General features: G+C 56.8%; 1 protein-coding gene across 4 annotated transcripts in view; it reads right to left on the minus strand.

Annotated features, from left to right (window-relative positions):
• Positions 1–17158, minus strand: part of OGFOD3 (2-oxoglutarate and iron dependent oxygenase domain containing 3) — a 27583-nt gene continuing 10425 nt past the window's right edge. Inside the window, exons 5-9 of one of the 4 annotated variants that reach the window (XM_058284960.1) lie at positions 17001–17065; positions 16420–16476; positions 13957–14110; positions 2686–2809; positions 1–245 (exon numbers count right to left, since the gene is read on the minus strand). In XM_058284960.1, the coding sequence (XP_058140943.1) occupies positions 109–245; positions 2686–2809; positions 13957–14110; positions 16420–16476; positions 17001–17065 (537 nt within the window). In that variant the 3' untranslated portion in view covers positions 1–108. Of the gene's footprint in view, positions 246–653; positions 973–2673; positions 2810–13956; positions 14111–16419; positions 16477–17000; positions 17066–17158 lie in introns of those variants that run through there. The other 3 variants (XM_058284959.1, XM_058284962.2, XM_058284957.2) reach the window with 3 other exon arrangements.

Here is a 17158-nt window from a genome sequence, read left to right on the forward strand (position 1 = left end):
TGGTCAAGTGGCAACTGGCCCGAGTTTACTCGCATGGGAAGGGGGACGACGCCGGCGGCTCGAGCCGGGCTCTGAGGCACGGAGTGCGGCGGCGCCGCGGGCGGGCGGCTAGGGCAGGGCCGGGTCCTCGATGCCGTGGTCCGGGTCGCAGGTGAAGGCGATGGTGATGGCGTAGCGGGTGCCCCAGAGCACCTTCTCCACGCGGTGCAGGTTCTCCGACCCCGAGGTGAAGAAGGAGACGCGGCCTGGGGAGGGCGGAGGCGTGAGCAGGGCCAGGCCGGGCTCCTCGGGCACCGGACCCTGGCTGCGGCCACGCCCGCCCGCCTGCGCCCCGGGGACCCGCTCTCGAGAGCCTCTGGCCGCCCCTCGGGCCGTCTGGGCGGGAACTTCTCTAAAGAAGATACAGAGCTACAGATGGACGCCAAGCCCACCAACAGGCGCGAAGCACCACGGGCTACCAGGAAACAGAACCACGGGCTGCCACTTCACACCCGCCGAAATGGTCACTGTTTTTTAAAAAAACAAAATGGCAGGTGCTGGGAGGATGCAGGGAGCTCCTCGTGCCCTGGTGGGATGCGGGGCGGAGCAGCCGCTGTGGAAAACCGCTGCGGTTCCGCAGACAGACGGACACAGGCCCCGCCACCCCTGCCAGGTGTCCAAGGAGCAGAAAGCAGAGCTCGAGCGACGTGACCCTCAACGGCCGGACGAGGGGACGTCACCATCCACCGGCAGGTGACGGCTGAGCCCAACGGGGCGCGTCCACGCGACGGAACGCCGCTCAGCCACGGGAAGGGGGTGAAGCTCCCGTGCACGCTATGCTGTGGCTGGACCCCGAAGACAGCGTGGTGAGTGCAAAGCAGGCGCAAGAGGACGGGGCCGGGCGGTTCCACCGAGTGAACTGGCCAGAGCACGCGCCTTCGTAGGGGCAGACGGGGCGGGGGGGCAGTTTCTGTTCAGGTGACGGAAACCGTCCTGGAAATGGAAGGTGGTGAAGGTAGCTCAACGTGTGGAAGGGTCTTCTTTTTTCTTTTTCTTTTTTTTCTTTTTTTTTATTAAAGTTAATAGATCACAAAGAACGTTACATTAAAAAGTGTGAATGTGTCTTAATTCCACTGAATCATATGCTTTGGGGTAGTTGAGACTGGAAATTTTATGTTGTACACATACCTTCACAATTAAAAAAAGAGAAAGAGAGGGACTAAAGACAATGACAGGGAAGCGGACTTGGCCCAGTGGTTAGGGCGTCCGTCTACCACATGGGAGGTCTGCAGTTCAAACCCCGGGCCTCCTTGACCCGTGTGGAGCTGGCCCATGCACAGTGCTGATGCGCGCAAGGAGTGTCCTGCCACGCAGGGGTGTCCCCCGCATAGGGGAGCCCCACGCGCAAGGAGTGCGCCCGTGAGGAAAGCCGCCCAGCGTGAAAGAAAGTGCAGCCTGCCCAGGAATGGCGCTGCACACACGGAGAGCTGACAGAGCAAGATGACGCAACAAAAAGAGACACAGATTCCCATGCTGCTGACAACAAAAGAAGCAGACAGAAAAACACACAGCAAATAGACACAGAGAACAGACAACTGGAGGGGGGAAGAAATAAATGAAAATAAATCTTTTAAAAAATACATAAATAAAGACAATGACAACTAAATGCAATACATGGTCCTCGACTGGATCTACTAATGGAGAAGAAAATGTCAAAAGGGGATTCGTTGGGACCTACGAAAAAACTGGAATACAGGCTTTAGGCTAACATTTTTATCAATGTTAAATTTGTTGGACTTTAAAACTGCACTTAATTAAGGTTGTATTAAGTGCTCAAGGAGCATGACGTGCACAACCTACTCTCAAGTGTTTAGACAGTAGATGAACAGACGGGTGAATGGACGGACGGATGGGCAGATGGATAAACGATATAGCAAAGGTGGCAAAATATGGAGAGTCGGTGGTCGGGGTGTCTGGGGGGAACGCTGGAGTTGTGTGTTATTTTTGCAACTGTCCTGTAAGACTGCACGTATTTCAAAAGAAAAGTGTTGATTTTAAAAAATAAAACACCTGGGACTAGTCAGCCAGTAAAATAAATGCTGAGAAAGCACAGAGCACGGACAAATCCATGTGCGCTCCCCAGGCAGGACACGCCTCACCTGCCCTGAGCTCCCACCTGCCCTGGGCCCCCTATCCCAGGTGCCCCACCTGGCCGGCCGGGGCCCCCACCCGCCCTGGGCGCCCACCTGTCCTGGGCGCCCCACCTGGCCGGGGCTCCACCGTCCTGGCCCCCACCTGGGCGCCCACCTGTCCTGGCCCCCCACCTGGGCGCCCACCTGTCCTGGGCCCCCATCTGGGCACCCACCTGTCCTGGGCGCCCCACCTGTCCTGGGCCCCCACCTGGGCGCCCACCTGTCCTGGGCCCCCATCTGGGCGCCCACCTGTCCTGGGCGCCCCACCTGGCCGGCCAGGGCCCCCACCCGCCCTGGGTGCCCACCTGTCCTGGGCGCCCCACCTGGCCGGGGCTCCACCGTCCTGGCCCCCCACCTGGGCGCCCACCTGTCCTGGGCCCCCACCTGGGCGCCCACCTGTCCTGGGCGCCCCACCTGGCCGGCCGGGGCCCCCACCCGCCCTGGGTGCCCACCTGTCCTGGGCGCCCCACCTGGCCGGGGCTCCACCGTCCTGGCCCCCCACCTGGGTGCCCACCTGTCCGGGGCTCCACCGTCCTGTTGGCGCCATCGTCCATGAACACGAAGCGCCCCCCGCCGAAGTCCTCCAGGTAGTCGGAGAGGTAGAGCAGCGAGGTGTAGTCGAAGGAGCCGTAGGTGACCTGGGGGAGGCCGGGGGGTGGCACTGTGGGCTGGGGTCAGGCCCTCTCCCAAGACCCTCCCCGAGGTTCAAAAGCGGCCACCGCCTCCCGAGGCCATTCGCCGGCCCCGCGGCTCCGGAAAACCTGCGCCAAGGCCTGGGGCTGCACTGCGGCGCGCGGTTCCCCTCGGCAGCCCGCGGCGCACTGCGGGGCTGCTGGACTCCGGGCGGGCTGTGTGGACGCCCTGGGCTTCCCCGAGGCCATGGCATCCCCGTCCCTCCCAACACGCCGCCCACCATGCCGCCCCTCCCCTCGGAGGCCACGGCCATCATTCCACGTAACCCGGGCGAGATCAGCAACTCTTAAAAGGAGATCCTCGGCCGGTGCCGGAGCGTGGCACCTCCCTGCTCTGCTCTCGTGCCCGTGGGGAGCTTGAGGACCCTCTACAATCGAGGGTCGCTCTGCGCAGCCGGGAGCGTCATGCGGGGCGTGGGAGACAGGCTTTTTCCTGTCCACTTTTTATGTGGTCTTCATTTTCCAACTGTGCAGAATGCATTACGTATGCAAAACAATTACACTTAAAAGAAAATACAGGGAAACGGACTTTGGCCCAGTGGTTAGGGCGTCCGTCTACCATATGGGAGGTCCGCGGTTCAAACCCCGGGCCTCCTCGACCCGTGTGGAGCTGGCCATGCGCAGTGCTGATGCGCGCAAGGAGTGCCGTGCCACGCAAGGGTGTCCCCCGCGTGGGGGAGCCCCCACGCGCAAGGAGTGCGCCCGTGAGGAGAGCCGCCCAGCGTGAAAAGAAAGAGCAGCCTGCCCAGGAATGGCGCCGCCCACACTTCCTGTGCCGCTGACGACAACAGAAGCGGACAAAGAAACAAAAGCAGACAAAGAAACAAGACGCAACAAATAGACACCAAGAACAGACAACCAGGGGAGGGGGGGAAATTAAATAAATAAATAAATCTTAAAAAAAAAAAAAAAAAAGAAAGTACACAGACTACAGGTTGTAGCAAAAAAACATTAAAATACCCAGATTTTTAAAAAATAGTTCTCTTTCCCTGCAGCAAACATCTTGCTAATTAGAAAAACAGGCGTCGTCGTTTGCTACTTTGGTTCCTGGGAAACAGACAGAACCAAGCCACATGCCGTGGATGGTGTGAGAGACGGAACTAAGGAAAAGCTGCTTTCTCCCCTCTCAGTGCTGGTGAAATACCAAAGAAAATAGCGCTCAGAAAATAAAGGGGACGGGAAGCAGGTGTGGCTCAAGCAATTGAGCTCCCGCCTACCACAGGTGAGGTTCCAGGTTAGGTTCCTTTTTTTTTTAAAGATTTTTTTTTTAATTTCTCTCTCTTTCTCCTTCCCCATTGTCCACTCTCTGTGTCCATTCACTGTGTGTTCTTCTGTGACTGCTTCTGTCCTTAACAGTAGCACTGGGAATCTGTGTTTCTTTTTGTTGCGTCATCTTCTGTCAGCTCTCCGTGTGGGCGGCACCATTTTCCTGGACAGGCTGCACTTTCCTTCACACTGGGCGGCTCTCCTTACGGGGCGCACTCCTTGTGCGTGGGGCTCCCCTACGTGGGGGACACCCCTGCGTGGCACTACACTCCTTGCACGCATTAGCGCTGTGCATGGGCCAGCTTCACATGGGTCAGGGAGGCCCGGGGGTTGAACCGCAGACCTCCCATGTGGTAGACGGACGCCCTCACCACTGGGCCAAGTCCGCTTCCCCCAGGTTCAGTTTCTGATACCTCCTGGAGAAGATGAGTGAGTCAGCGAGCTGGTGCAGTGAGCTGACGCAACAAGGAGACACAAAGAGGAAACACAATGAGAGATACAACAAAGCAGGGGGCTGAGGTGGCTCAGGTAATTGAGAGCCTCTCTTCCACATGGGAGGTCCCCAGTTTGGTTCCTCCTAAAGAGAAGACGAGCAGACACAGAGAGCAGTGAGCGCAATCAACAGGGGTGGGGGGGGCATGGATAAATAAATAAATTATATCTCAGTAAAGAAAGAAGGAGAAGAAAGGGCAAACAACGACTTCCCAGCAAGTGTGGCTAGAGTCATTAAAAGGGAGTGCCCTGGAGGGGCCCAGCACCAGCTGCTGCCAGCACCCCAGCATCTGAATCAAGGGGGGCCTCACTCAGTTTGGCTCCTTAGGTGGATCCTGCTCCCTCAGGCAGAGCGCCAAGAGCCAGGCGCCAGATGCTGTCCCCCTGGCCATGCCTGGAGGTGGAATCCACGGGCCAGGGACAGAAATCAACCCGCGAGCGCCGCCTGAGGCGTGGGGCGCCCCCTCTTCTGCCCCAGGTGCCCCCTTTCGTGTCCTGGCTTTGGTCTCAGGGTGGCCCAGAACTGCCCAGTGGATGTGGCAGCAAAACCTCTGCGAGGAAGCCCCACGTCTAGAGAGGACGGGAAGATGGAGTGGGGAGATCTCCTCTCCAGCCCTGCTGGACAAATTCCTAGAAACACACCAATGACCTAATCTGGCACAAGAAGAAATAGAAAATCTCAACAGACCTAAACAAGAGATTGAATCAGAAATCAAAAACTTCCCCCCAAAAAGGGTGTTTATTTGGGGTGGGAGCTTACAGATACCAGGCCACAAAGCATAAGTTACTTCCCTCGCCAAGTCTACTTCCACACGTTGGAGCAAGATGGCTGCTGACGTCTGCCAGGGTTCAGGCTTCCTGGCTCCTCTGGGCTCAGCTCCTCTGTTTCCTCCACAAGGTCAGCTGGAGACTCTGAGGCTCTCCAGGCTTTGCCTCTCTCCACAAGGTCAGCAGTGGACTATCAGGTGAACGGCTCTGCCTCTCTCCCTGGGGTTTCTGGCATATCTAAGGAGCTGTCTCTAATCCTCTGTGTTCTTCTTCTGGCTCAGGGTTCCTCTGTTCCAGGGTCTTGCTTCTCTTTCCTCTGTGTGCTGACTTCCCAGGGCTTCAGCTCAAGACTTCAGCGTCAAACTCCAAATCAAAACTACAACATCAAAAATCCTAACTCTCTTCTTTTGCCATGTCTTTTATCTGAGCTCCCACCTAACCAAGGGGGGGACTCAACACCCTCCTGCTGTGGCCCAACCAAAGCCCTAAGCACAATCAAATCTTGCCCAGGCACAGACCGGTCTACAAACATAACCCAATCACTGCTTTTGGAATTCATAACCATATCAAACTGCTGCGGAAGGGGACCTTCTCAACATGATAAAGGGCACTTAGGAAAAGCCCATGGCATGTATCTTACTCATTGGAGAAAGACTGGAGGTTTCCCCCCTATTCAGAAAAAAGACAAGGAACTTGCCTTGTCCTGCAAGTTCTAGACAGAGCAACCAGGCAAGAGATGGAAAGAAAAGGCACCCAAAGTGGAAAGGAGGAAGTCAAATTATCCCTGTTCACAGATGACATGATCCTATACAAGGAAAATCCCAAAGACTCCCCAACAAAGCTACTGGAACTAATAAGTGAATCCAGCAAAGTTGCAGGATACAAGATAAATGCACAGAAGTTGGGGGGGTTCAATGCTCCAGTAACGAACAACGTAAAAAGGAAATCAAGAAAACAATTCCATTTACAGTAGCTTCTAAGAGAGTAAGATATCTAGGAACAAATTTAACCAAGGAAGCAAAAGACTAGGACACTGAAAACGACAACGTATTGCTGAAAGAAATTAAAGAAGAGCCAAATAAATGAAAAGAACAGTCTATATTCATGGATTGGAAGACTTAATACTGTTAAGACGTCAATTCTGCCTAAAACATCTACAGATTCAATGCAATCTCTATCAGTATTCTAGCAGCATTCTTTGGAAAAATGAAAAGCCGACTGTCAAACTCATGGAGATCACATGGGACCACGGAGAGTCAAAATAGTCTTTAAAAAGAACAGAACCAGGGAAACGGACTTTGGCCCAGTGGTTAGGGCGTCCATCTACCACATGGGAGGTCCGTGGTTCAAGCCCCGGGCCTCCTTGACCCGTGTGGAGCTGGCCCATGCGTAGTGCTGATGTGCGCAAGGAGTGCCCTGCCACACAGGGATGTCCCCCCCATAGGGGAGCCCCACACGCAAGGAGTGCACCCAGAAGGAGAGCCGCCCAGTGCGAAGGAGGGAGCAGCCTGCCGAGGAATGGCGCCGCCCACACTTCCCGTGCCGCTGACTGACAACAGAAGGGGACAGAGAAACAAGACGCAGCAAAAAGACACAGAGAACAGACAACGGGGGAGGGGAGGGAAATTAAATAAATAAAAATAAATCTTTTAAAGAAATAAAATAAAATTAAAAAAAAAAAAAAAACAGAACCAGCAGACTCACACTTGCTGATTTCAAGTTGTACTGCAAAGCTACAGCAATTAGGACCACATGCTGCCGGCACCAGCGCAGATGTCCGTATGGAAGGACCAGGTCGAGAGTCAGTGATAAACCCGCAGATGTGGCCCCTCGTCCCCAGCAAGGGCAAGTCCACTCAACGGGGAAGGAAGAGTCTCTTCAGCAAACAGCGCGGGGACAGCTGGAGATCCACATGCAAAGGAAGGAATGTGGACCCTGCCTCTCACCACAGAGAAGAACTAATTCAAGATGGATCAATGACCTAAGAGCTAACACCATAAAACTCTCAAGAAAACACAGGGAAATACCTTCAGGACCTTGTAGTAGGCAATGGAATTTTAGATTTTACACCAAAAGCACTAGCAACAAACCAAAAAAAGATAAAAAAGCACCAGCAACCAAAGAAAAACTAGATGAAATGGACTTCATCAAAATTTAAAACTCTTGTTCATCTATGGACATCATTAAGCAAGTGAAAAACAACATACAGAAGGGGAGAAAATATTGAGAAACTTATGTCTGAAAAGGATTTACTATCTGGAATATATAAAGAACTCCTGCAATTCAATGAAAGACAACCCAATTTTTAAAAATAGGCAAAGTACTTGAATAGACATTTCTCCAAATAAGATATTCAAATGGCCAATAACCATAAGACAACTTGTTCAACCTCAGCCACTAAAGAAATGCAAATTAAAACTACAAGATACGGGAAGCGGCTGTGGCTCAGTCACTTGGGCTCCCGTCTACCATATGGGAGGTCCTGGGTTCATGTCCCAGGGCCTCCTTGTGAAGGCGGGCTCGCCCGCATGCTGCAGAGAGCTGCCGGCCTGCAAGCCCTCTGGAAACCCGACTCAGCAAGGTGACACAACAAAAAGGGAGACAAAAAAAAAACAAACACCCACAGAAGAACGTGCAGCAAGCAGACACAGGGAGCAGACAACAGGAAAAAAAAAAGCGGGGGGGGGGTGGATTAAAAAAAAAAAAGAATCTAACTTTTGATTTTAAAAAAAGCAAAAAAAAAACCAAGAAAACTGCAAGACACTACTTTATACCCACTAGGATGGCTATTATAAAAAAATAAGAAGTGAAAAAATAAAAAACCTGAAAAGGGCCCCCTGCTGGCCAGGCTGCTGAGAAATAGGCATCTTGTGCCTTGTGGGTGAGATCACAGAATGGCGCAGCCACTGTGGAGGACAGTTTGGTGGTTCCTCAGAAGGTAAACACAGAATTACCAGATGAGCCGCGATCCCCTCCTGGGTAGAGAGAACCAAGAGCAGGGCTCAGGCAGGTACGTGCACACCGACGTTCACTGCAGCGCGACCCACGACAGTGAAAAGGTGGAGTGGCACACGTGTCACCAACAGATGACGGACAAGCAAGATGTGGTCCATCACCCGGTGGGATGTGGCTCAGCCATGGGAAGAAGGGCCCGGCTGGACGTGCTGCCACGCGGGCGAACCTTGAAGACATCGTGTTTGAGTGCGATCAGCCAGACACAGGACAGGTCCTACACGATTTCTCTTACGTGAAATACTTAGAATAAGCAAATTCGTAGAGATGGAGGGCAGAAAAGCGGTTATCAGGGGCGGGGGAGGGGACAGGGGAGTTTTTTGCTAAATGAGTGAGTTTTGCTTTGGGATGATGAAACTATTCTGGAAATAGAGAGTAGTGAAAGCTACACAGTCTTCTCGATGTACTTAATGTCAAAGAACTGTCAACTTAACAAGGTTAAAATGATTTTTGTTACGTATATTTTACCACAACTAAAAATACATTAGGGGGAAGCGGATTTGGCCCAACGGATAGGGCATCTACCTACCACAAGGGAGGTCCACGGTTCAAACCCTGGGCCTCCTGACCCATGTGATGAGCTGGCCCACACGCAGTGCTGATGTGTGCCACGCAGGGTGTCCCCCGCGTAGGGGAGCCTCACGCGCAAGGAGTGCGCCCCGTAAGGAGAGCCGCCCAGTGCGAAAGAAAGTGCAGCCTGCCCAGGAATGGCGCCGCACACATGGAGAGCTGACACAACAAGATGATGCAAGAAAAAGAGACACAGATTCCCAGTGCCACTGACAACAACAGAAATGGACAAAGAAGACGCAGCAAATAGACACAGAGAACAGACAACTGGGGGGAGGGGATAAGGGGAGAGAAATAAATTTTTTTAAAAAGTAAATTAGAGAAACAGATGTGGCTTAGGCAACTGGGCTCCCGCCTACCACATGCAAGGTTGCTGGTTCAGATCCCGGTGCCTCCTAAAGAAGACAGCAAGCTGGCATGACGGGCAAGTGCAGTGAGCTGACACAAGAGGCACAAGAAGAAAAAACATAATGAAAGATACAACAAAGCAGGGAGCAGAGGTTCCCAGTGCCTCCTAAAGAAGACAGCAAGCTGGTATGACTGGCAAGAGATGTGGGGAGGAAAAACAGAATGAAAGACACAATAAAGCAGGGAGCAGATGTGGCTCAAGTGATTAGGCACCTCACTCCCATATCAGAGGTCCGGGATTTGGCTCCTGGTGCCTCCTGAAGAAACAAGGAAGTTGAACAGACTCAGCAAGTGAAAAACAACAGGGGGTGGGGAAAAGTAAATAAAATAAATTTAAAAAAAAAAGTAAATTAAACAATTAAGGCTCTTTTTTTATTTTTCTTCACTCTTTCTCCCTTCTCCTCCTCCCCTACCCTGCTGTTTTTGCTGTCTGTGTCTGTTCATTGTGTGATCTTCTGTATCTATTTCTCTTTTTGTTTTCTCTTCTCGTTTCCTCCTCTAGGATTCACTGAGATTCAATCCTGGGTACCTGTGATATATAGACAGGTTCCCTGTTACCTGTACCACCTCAGTTCCTGGTTTCTGTTGCATCTCGCCTTAACTCTCCCCTTCGTCTCTCTTTCGTTGCGTCATCATCTTGCTGCGTGACTCACTTGTGTGGGCACTGGCTCACCATGAGGGAACACTTTTTTTTTCACCAGGAGGCCCCAGGGATCGAACCTGGGTCCTCCCATATGGCAGGTAGAAGCCCAATCGCTTGATCCGCATCCACCTCCCCTTAAGAGGCTCTTAATCCTTGAGAGTGTGCTACCTGTGTGGACCCTGGCATGAGAAAACAACCCTAAAAAATCACACTGATGAGGGCAGCGGCTGTGGCTCCATCAGCTGGGCTCCCGCCTACCACACGGGAGGCCCTGGGTTTGCGTCCCGAGGCCTCCTTGTGAAAGCAGGCTCGCCCGCATGCCGCGGAGAGCTGACTGAGCAAGGTGACGTAACAGAAAAAGGAGAGAAGCAAAAACACCCAAAAAAACAAAAAACACAGATGAGCGCGCAGTGAATGGACACAGAGAGCAGACAGCAAGCAAGCCGCAAGGGGGGGAGGGGGAATAAAAATAAATAAACACAGACACAGAAGAACGTACAGCGACACGGACGCAGAGCAGACAGCATGCAAAAAGCCACAAAGGGGGGGTTAAAAAAAAATCACATTGATGAGGCAGCAGGGAGGGCTGAGCCCTGACATGGCATCTGAGGATATTCAGACATGACTAGATTTTTGGACATGATGACGGGTTGTGGGGCGACGTGGGGACTCCTTTTCTTTTGGAATGGTGTTTGTTGACACAACGATGCGGCATCTGGGACCGGCCTCCAAAGTCTGGTGAGCAGGGGAGGGAGTGAAACAAGAGTAACTAAACAATCAGGAGACCAGTGCAGCAGCGTCTTCCTCCTGTGCTGGCCGTGGGCCTCTCCCCCGGTCCTCCCAGAAGCACGTTCTTCACCCTTCATTTGAGCTTGACTCCTGGGCCGCAGGCGACACCAAGTCACCTCTCACAGGCTGACCACAACCTCCAAATTGTAAAAATCAGCCTTAAAGGGAAGCTGACTTGGCCCAGTGGTTAGGGCGTCCGCCTACCACATGGGAGGTCCACGGTTCAAACCCCGGGCCTCTTTGACCCGTGTGCAGCTGCCCATGCGCAGTGCTGATGCGCGCAAGGAGTGCCGTGCCACGCTGGGGTGTCCCCCACGTAGGGGAGCCCCACGCGCAAAGAGTGCGCCCCGTAAGGAGAGCTGCCCAGTGTGAAGGAAAGTGCAGCCTGCCCAGGAATGGCGCTGCACATACGGAGAGCTGACGCAGCAAGATGACGCAACAAAAAGAAACACAGATTCCTGTGCCGCTGACAACAACAGAAGCGGACAAAGAAGACGCAGCAAATAGACACAGAGAACAGACAACCGGGGTGAGGGGGGAAAGGGGAGAGAAATAAATAAATTAATTAAAAAAAAAAATCAGCTTTAAAGATGAGACTACTGGCCTCAACACCTCCTTCCCTTCGTTAGCCGCACTTTCACCTTTATCTCCTAAAATTCCTCCTTAAGAAAGAAACAACAGAACACTTACCAAGAAAATTCTGGTAGGTTAAAAACTGGACACACGGGGGAGTGGGCACGGCTCAGTGCCCGGCCCCGTACCTCAAAAAAAAAGGAACTGCTAAAGCAGGGGCCTCCAAGGAAACGGTGATCTCCCTCATCTTCGAAGCGCTCGTCATCTGTAAAGCGGCTTTTACGGACTGCCCAGAATTACCACTGCCTGGCCATTTGCAGAGGAGGAGGGCGCGGCGGTGCAGGAAGTGGCCTCGTTCCAGGCTGGTGCCCAGTGGTTGAGAGAGGGCGCCCGCTCCTCCGCCCGCCCTCACCGTCAGGCAGGAATCGCAGCGTCCGACAGGGAAACGCGGCCATGCGCAGGCCCGACGCTGCGGGGCGCCGGGCCTCCAGACGAGCAGCCCCCGGCAGGTGCAGGCCGCGCCGCAGGGCGCGCGTGGGGGCCCTGCTGAGGACGCCACGCAGCCACGCAGAGGGTGTTCAACCACTGGCTGACCCAAGCCAACGGCCTTGGAGCCACCGGAGGTCACGGCGGGGCGGGGGGGACTTGGGGCTCGCGACAGCACCGCCTGAGCGGCAGATGAGGCACAACAAACTTAACCACTAACGCGTCCTCTCCCGCCCCGGGTTCTGGGTGCCACCAGCCAACCTGCCACCATTTGTCCTGCCACAAATGCAGACGCGGCTCTGGGCCAGGCGACAGCTCAAGCGCGCAGGTCTGCAGACGCCTGGCCCACCCCATAGGGGGCCCCGCTCCCCGGCACCTGGAGATCCCACAGGAGCAGGAGACCCAAAGGGCCCGGGGGAAACGGGGGCCCCCAGGCGCTCTGGGTGGCGGTGGGCAGGGCTGGGACCCCTCGGGCTTTGTGCTGGTACCACGGCGCGACCCTAGGAGCGGGAGTCAGAACTAGCCATGTCCCCGCAGAGGCGGAAGCCTGGCTCCGTCCCGCCCGGCCCTGGCCCGAACTGGGGTATTCTGGGGTTGCTGGTGCCGGCCCGCCTGCCAGGAGCAGACGTGCTGTTCAGAGGCAACGTAATGCCACGCTCCAGGCCAGCCCCAAGACCAAGAGTTACTTAAACATCTGGCACTCCAAAATAGCCAAGCGTGTGCAGAGGCAAGATGGCATGATGGAAAGCAAGAGAAACAACAGACAACAGAAATGGGCCCTGGGAATCCAGATGGCTCAGCTGCCGTGTACAGACTTTAAAGTAACTTTGCGTAATAGGTTCAAAGAAATAAAAGGGGAGATTGAGGATTTCAGCAGAAAATTGGAAACGATAAGGAACCAAGTGGAAGCTCTAGAAACAAAAAGAATTCATCAGATGTTTTACAACAGGTTACACACAAAAAACTTGTGAACTGAAGATAGATCAGAAAAAAGTATGTAATATGAAGCATGACGAGACAAAAGGGTGGAAAATATCATTAAAGAGCATAAAGAAACGGTGAAAAGGCCTAAGCCCCAGGAGGAGATGTGAGAACGGGATGGAAACAAGTTAGAAACATGATGCTGGAAGAGATTCACAAGGTTAAAGGACACTGAGCCACAGTGTGACACTACAACCCCAAAGAAAACCACAAGTAGGCAAGTCAGTAAAATTTCTGAGAATCCAAAGCAAAGAGAACAAGCTTAAAAGCTACCAAAGGAGAAAGTAGGATTGCATTTAAGAAGCAATGAGGGAAGTGGATGTGGCTCAACTGATAGAGCACCCGCCTACCACCTGGGAGGCCCAGAGTTCAAACCCCGGGCCTCCTGACTCGTGTGGTGAGCTGGCCCATGTGCAGTGCTGATGCACGCAAGGAGTGCCCTGCCGTGCAGGGGTGTCCTCCATGTAGGGGAGCCCCACCCACAAGGAGTGCACCCCACATTGAGCTGCCCCATGTGAGAAAAGTGCAGCTCACCCAGGAGTGGTGCCGCACACACGAAATGCTGACGCAGCAAGGTGACACAACAAAAAGAGACACAGATTCCTGGAGCCACTGACAAGAATACAAGCAGACACAGAAGAACACACAGCGAATGGACACAGAGAGCAGACAACTGGGGAGGGAGGAGGAGGCGAGCGAAATAGATAATAAAATAAATCTTAAAAAAAAAAAGCAACGAGACCCACGGCAGGGCGTTTGGGGGTGGGGAGGGGGACGGCGGCCGTCACACAGCAGGGGTGGGGGCTGAGGGGACCCCACTGCTCACACGCCCACTCAGGAAGATACGCGTGATGGGGGCGCATGCCTGGGCGGGGTAACCGCCAGTGAGGTTTATCTCAGTCCTTTCTTCTTGCCGCTAAGGAGAAATGTGTTTTCTTGTCGACGACATCGACTAGATTGAACCCTGACACATCAGGGGGGAAGACGTGGAAACGCTGCGAATGCCGACGCTAAACCCAGCGCGCCGGTGCCGGGCCACGCCGCACACGGCCCTCGCGGAAGCCCTCGCCCACCGCCACCTCCCGAGGGCTGGAAGGCGCCTCACCTTGTCCACGTGCGCGTGCCAGTACTCGTCGTGGGCCGTGCGGGCTCCCGTGCTGTTGATGCGCGAGAAGAAGGTGGGCTTGGTCAGGTACAACGAGGACGGGCTGACGCCGAAAGCCTCGGCGATGGTGAGCTGCACCTTCCGCCGCACGTCCCTGCGGAGACGCGCGTCAGCCCGACGGCCCACCCTCGGCCGACGTTCCTACCTGGGCCCCTGGACCGCGCAGGCCGTGCCGAGCAGGTGAGGAGCGGGCCAGGGGCGAGGGGAAACAGACACATACGCGCGCACAGGCACACAACTGTACACGTGCACGCTCGCACCCACACACACACACAATGCACAGGTGAGGAACAGACCAGAGGGCGAAGGGAGACAGACTCACGCAACAGGCACACAACTGTACACGTGCATGCACACACACACGCACACACACACTCGTGCTGCACACACGATGCACGCCCGGCTCGTCTTGGCCTGTGCCCTCTGCTGCTCTCCACACGCTCTGCCCCCTCTTCTGTCACCAGAGCCAAGAGGAGGCGCTGCAGCCCGGCTGCGCCTGCCCGCACGCACCGCGCGCCCTCCCCACGGCCTCCCAACAGCGCGTCCTCCTCAGCTCTGGTCTGGGATCCCTCCCCGCGGGGAAAACGATTCACTTTCAGCTGTAACGCGGTTTTCCACGTAAATGCTGTGGAGTCGGTCCCGGTGGGCACTGGGGTCAGCGCAGCTGCCCGGCTTCGCGCGCCGTCGCCTCGTGCCGCGGGTGAAGGCACGCATGTGCGCCGAGAGGCCTTCCTCTGGCGCGGGCCTCAGCGCGGCCCCCGAGCGCCGGGCGCGCCGCACGCTGCCCTCCCTCCTTGGAAGCCCTCACCACCCCCGCCTCTGCCTCTAGGCTGGAGCCCACCCGGGCCTGGCCGCGCCCAGCGCAGGAGCCGAGGCAGGGCAGGGGCGAGCGTAATCCTGCCCCGAGGGGGACTGGCCTCTGCCTGGCCCCCAGGGGGGTCCCCAGGCCTGGAACGTGCTGCCTGAGGAGCGCCTGGGCCCGCGACCGCGGGACCTGACCTGGCCGGGGCTCGGCGCCAGCGGGCGCTCCAGCGCCAGCCAAGGGCGGCTCCCCTGGCTGACGTAACCTGCGTCGCTCCCCAGGAACAAGCCGTAGGGGTACCACCGCAGCTCTCGGTGGGTCCTGGGTCCTTCTGGCAAATTACCAAACCCAAGAGTGGACTCAGGGCCCCAAACTTGCCAGCGGAGCCGGCACGAGGCAGCTGGTGTGAGAGGACCCATTCCCTGCCACTCCACAACGGGCTGGACTCCCACAACAAGTACCGGGCAGCCCAGGCAGGGGTAGACAGAGGGATGGAGGGATGGAGGGGTAGGTGGGGGGAGGGAGTCCCACAAAACACAAGGCAGGGCACCCAGGAGTGAGCGCCAAGACCAGGCAGCTCCAGGTGACAAGGGGACGAGGTGCCTGTGGCCGCAGCTAAGAGAGCAAACACGCCCGAATTCGGCTGGGGAGGCACCCCAAATTCAGAGGCGCAAAGGTGGGAAGAACACCCTCTCGGGACCAGCCAAACTGGGGGTCCCCGACTGAACAAAAATCTGGTTCTCCAGTTCCTTCCGGCCACACGGGGGTCCTCAGGCAGGGGGGCGGGGAAGGAGTAAGGGGGGTCACGCCCGCCACGCACGGGCTCCCTGAGACGAGCCCGGCGACCCGCCTGCCACCCCCGAAGCCCGGGGAGCTGGGCCGGGGAGGCACCTGGGAGGCGGCACCGCCAGGGCCTGTGGCCGAGACCCCCGCAGTGTCCTGCCAAGCAGCGAGGACGCACGGACTCCAGCCTGCCCAGGGGCCGCCACGCGCCTCCATTAATCCCGCCCCGGGCACCCCCCGCCCGCACCGCGGTCATCAAACCCGCCCCGTCACCCTGGACAGTGGCCGGGCGCCACTGCCAGCGTGTCTCCCTAGAAACAGGCATGTGGCTTCTGGCGAGAGTGAGCCTGGGGCCGGGGGCCGGGCGGGGACCCCCAGGCGGCAAACCGCAGCGCCCGGAACACCCACTCGGCGACCACAGGGAAAGCCGGCACGTGGCTGCGGGCGGCTCGGGCTGGCAGCGTGCACCGTGACGCGCTCGGCGAGCCGGGACCCGGTTACGTCTCACGGCGTGGGGCCACCGTGCTCTTAAAACATTAGCTAAGAAAACGCAGCCCGGGCGGGCGCGGGGGCAGGGGACGGGGGCCGCAGGCAGTAGAGGCCCCGGGGGCTGCTCAGGGCCGCGCGCGGCGAGTGGCTCCCCTGCCCTTGGGGCGCTGGGCGAGGTGGGTGTCCGCCCGGCCCTCGGCCCCCGTGGGTGCTGGGCCACGAGAGTCGCGCGGCCTTTCAGCGCAGCCGAGACCCCGCGCAGACGCCAGCCCTGCAAGGGCTCGAGGCCCGGACCCCACGTGCCGCACTCACCCGCCGCGCGCTCTTACCGGTATAAGCGCAGGTCCTCTTCTGAGAAGACGGTGTGGATTTTATCCCCAAAATACCTGTGGGGAGACAGCGCCTCAGCATGCCCGCCGCACCCGGAGGCTGACCAGGCCTGGGCTCCAAGGCCGCCCGCTCCCGCAGCCGCGCAGGGGACGGGGCGGGCCTCAGGAGGACGCCCGGCGCGAGGAGGGCCCCCGGGAGCACGGCCCCGGTCCAGCGAGCGCCGTCCACCCGCAGCCCAGGCCTCGCCCGTGCCGCCCCGTACGGCCCCAACGCCACGTCCACTGTCCTCTAGCACCATGTCCACTGTCCTCTAACGTCACCTCCGCTGCCCTCTAACGCCACTTCCACTGCCCTCTAACGCCACTTCCACTGCTCTCTAACGCCACCTCCGCTGCCCTCTAACGCCACTTCCACTGCCCTCTAACGTCACCTCCGCTGCCCTCTAACGCCACCTCCGCTGCCCTCTAAAGCCACTTCCGCTGTCCTCTGTCACCTCTGCTGTCCTCTAACGGCTCGCCAACAAGGAACCCCTGGCTGCGGAACGGGCGCTGCTGCCCCCCGGCCGGGATGAGGCGCTCACCTGTACAGGTTCACAAAGTGCTTTCCCACCGACAGGGCCCCCGAGTGCAGGTCCAGGATGGACGCCTGCAAAGGACGGGGTGTGAGGCAGCGGCAGCGGCCGACGGGCTCGGGACACGGCCAAACTCCCAGGACAGACCTCGGCGCTGCGCGCACGGT

Source organism: Dasypus novemcinctus, chromosome 21, assembly GCF_030445035.2.
Source record: "Dasypus novemcinctus isolate mDasNov1 chromosome 21, mDasNov1.1.hap2, whole genome shotgun sequence".
NCBI lineage: Eukaryota > Metazoa > Chordata > Mammalia > Cingulata > Dasypodidae > Dasypus > Dasypus novemcinctus.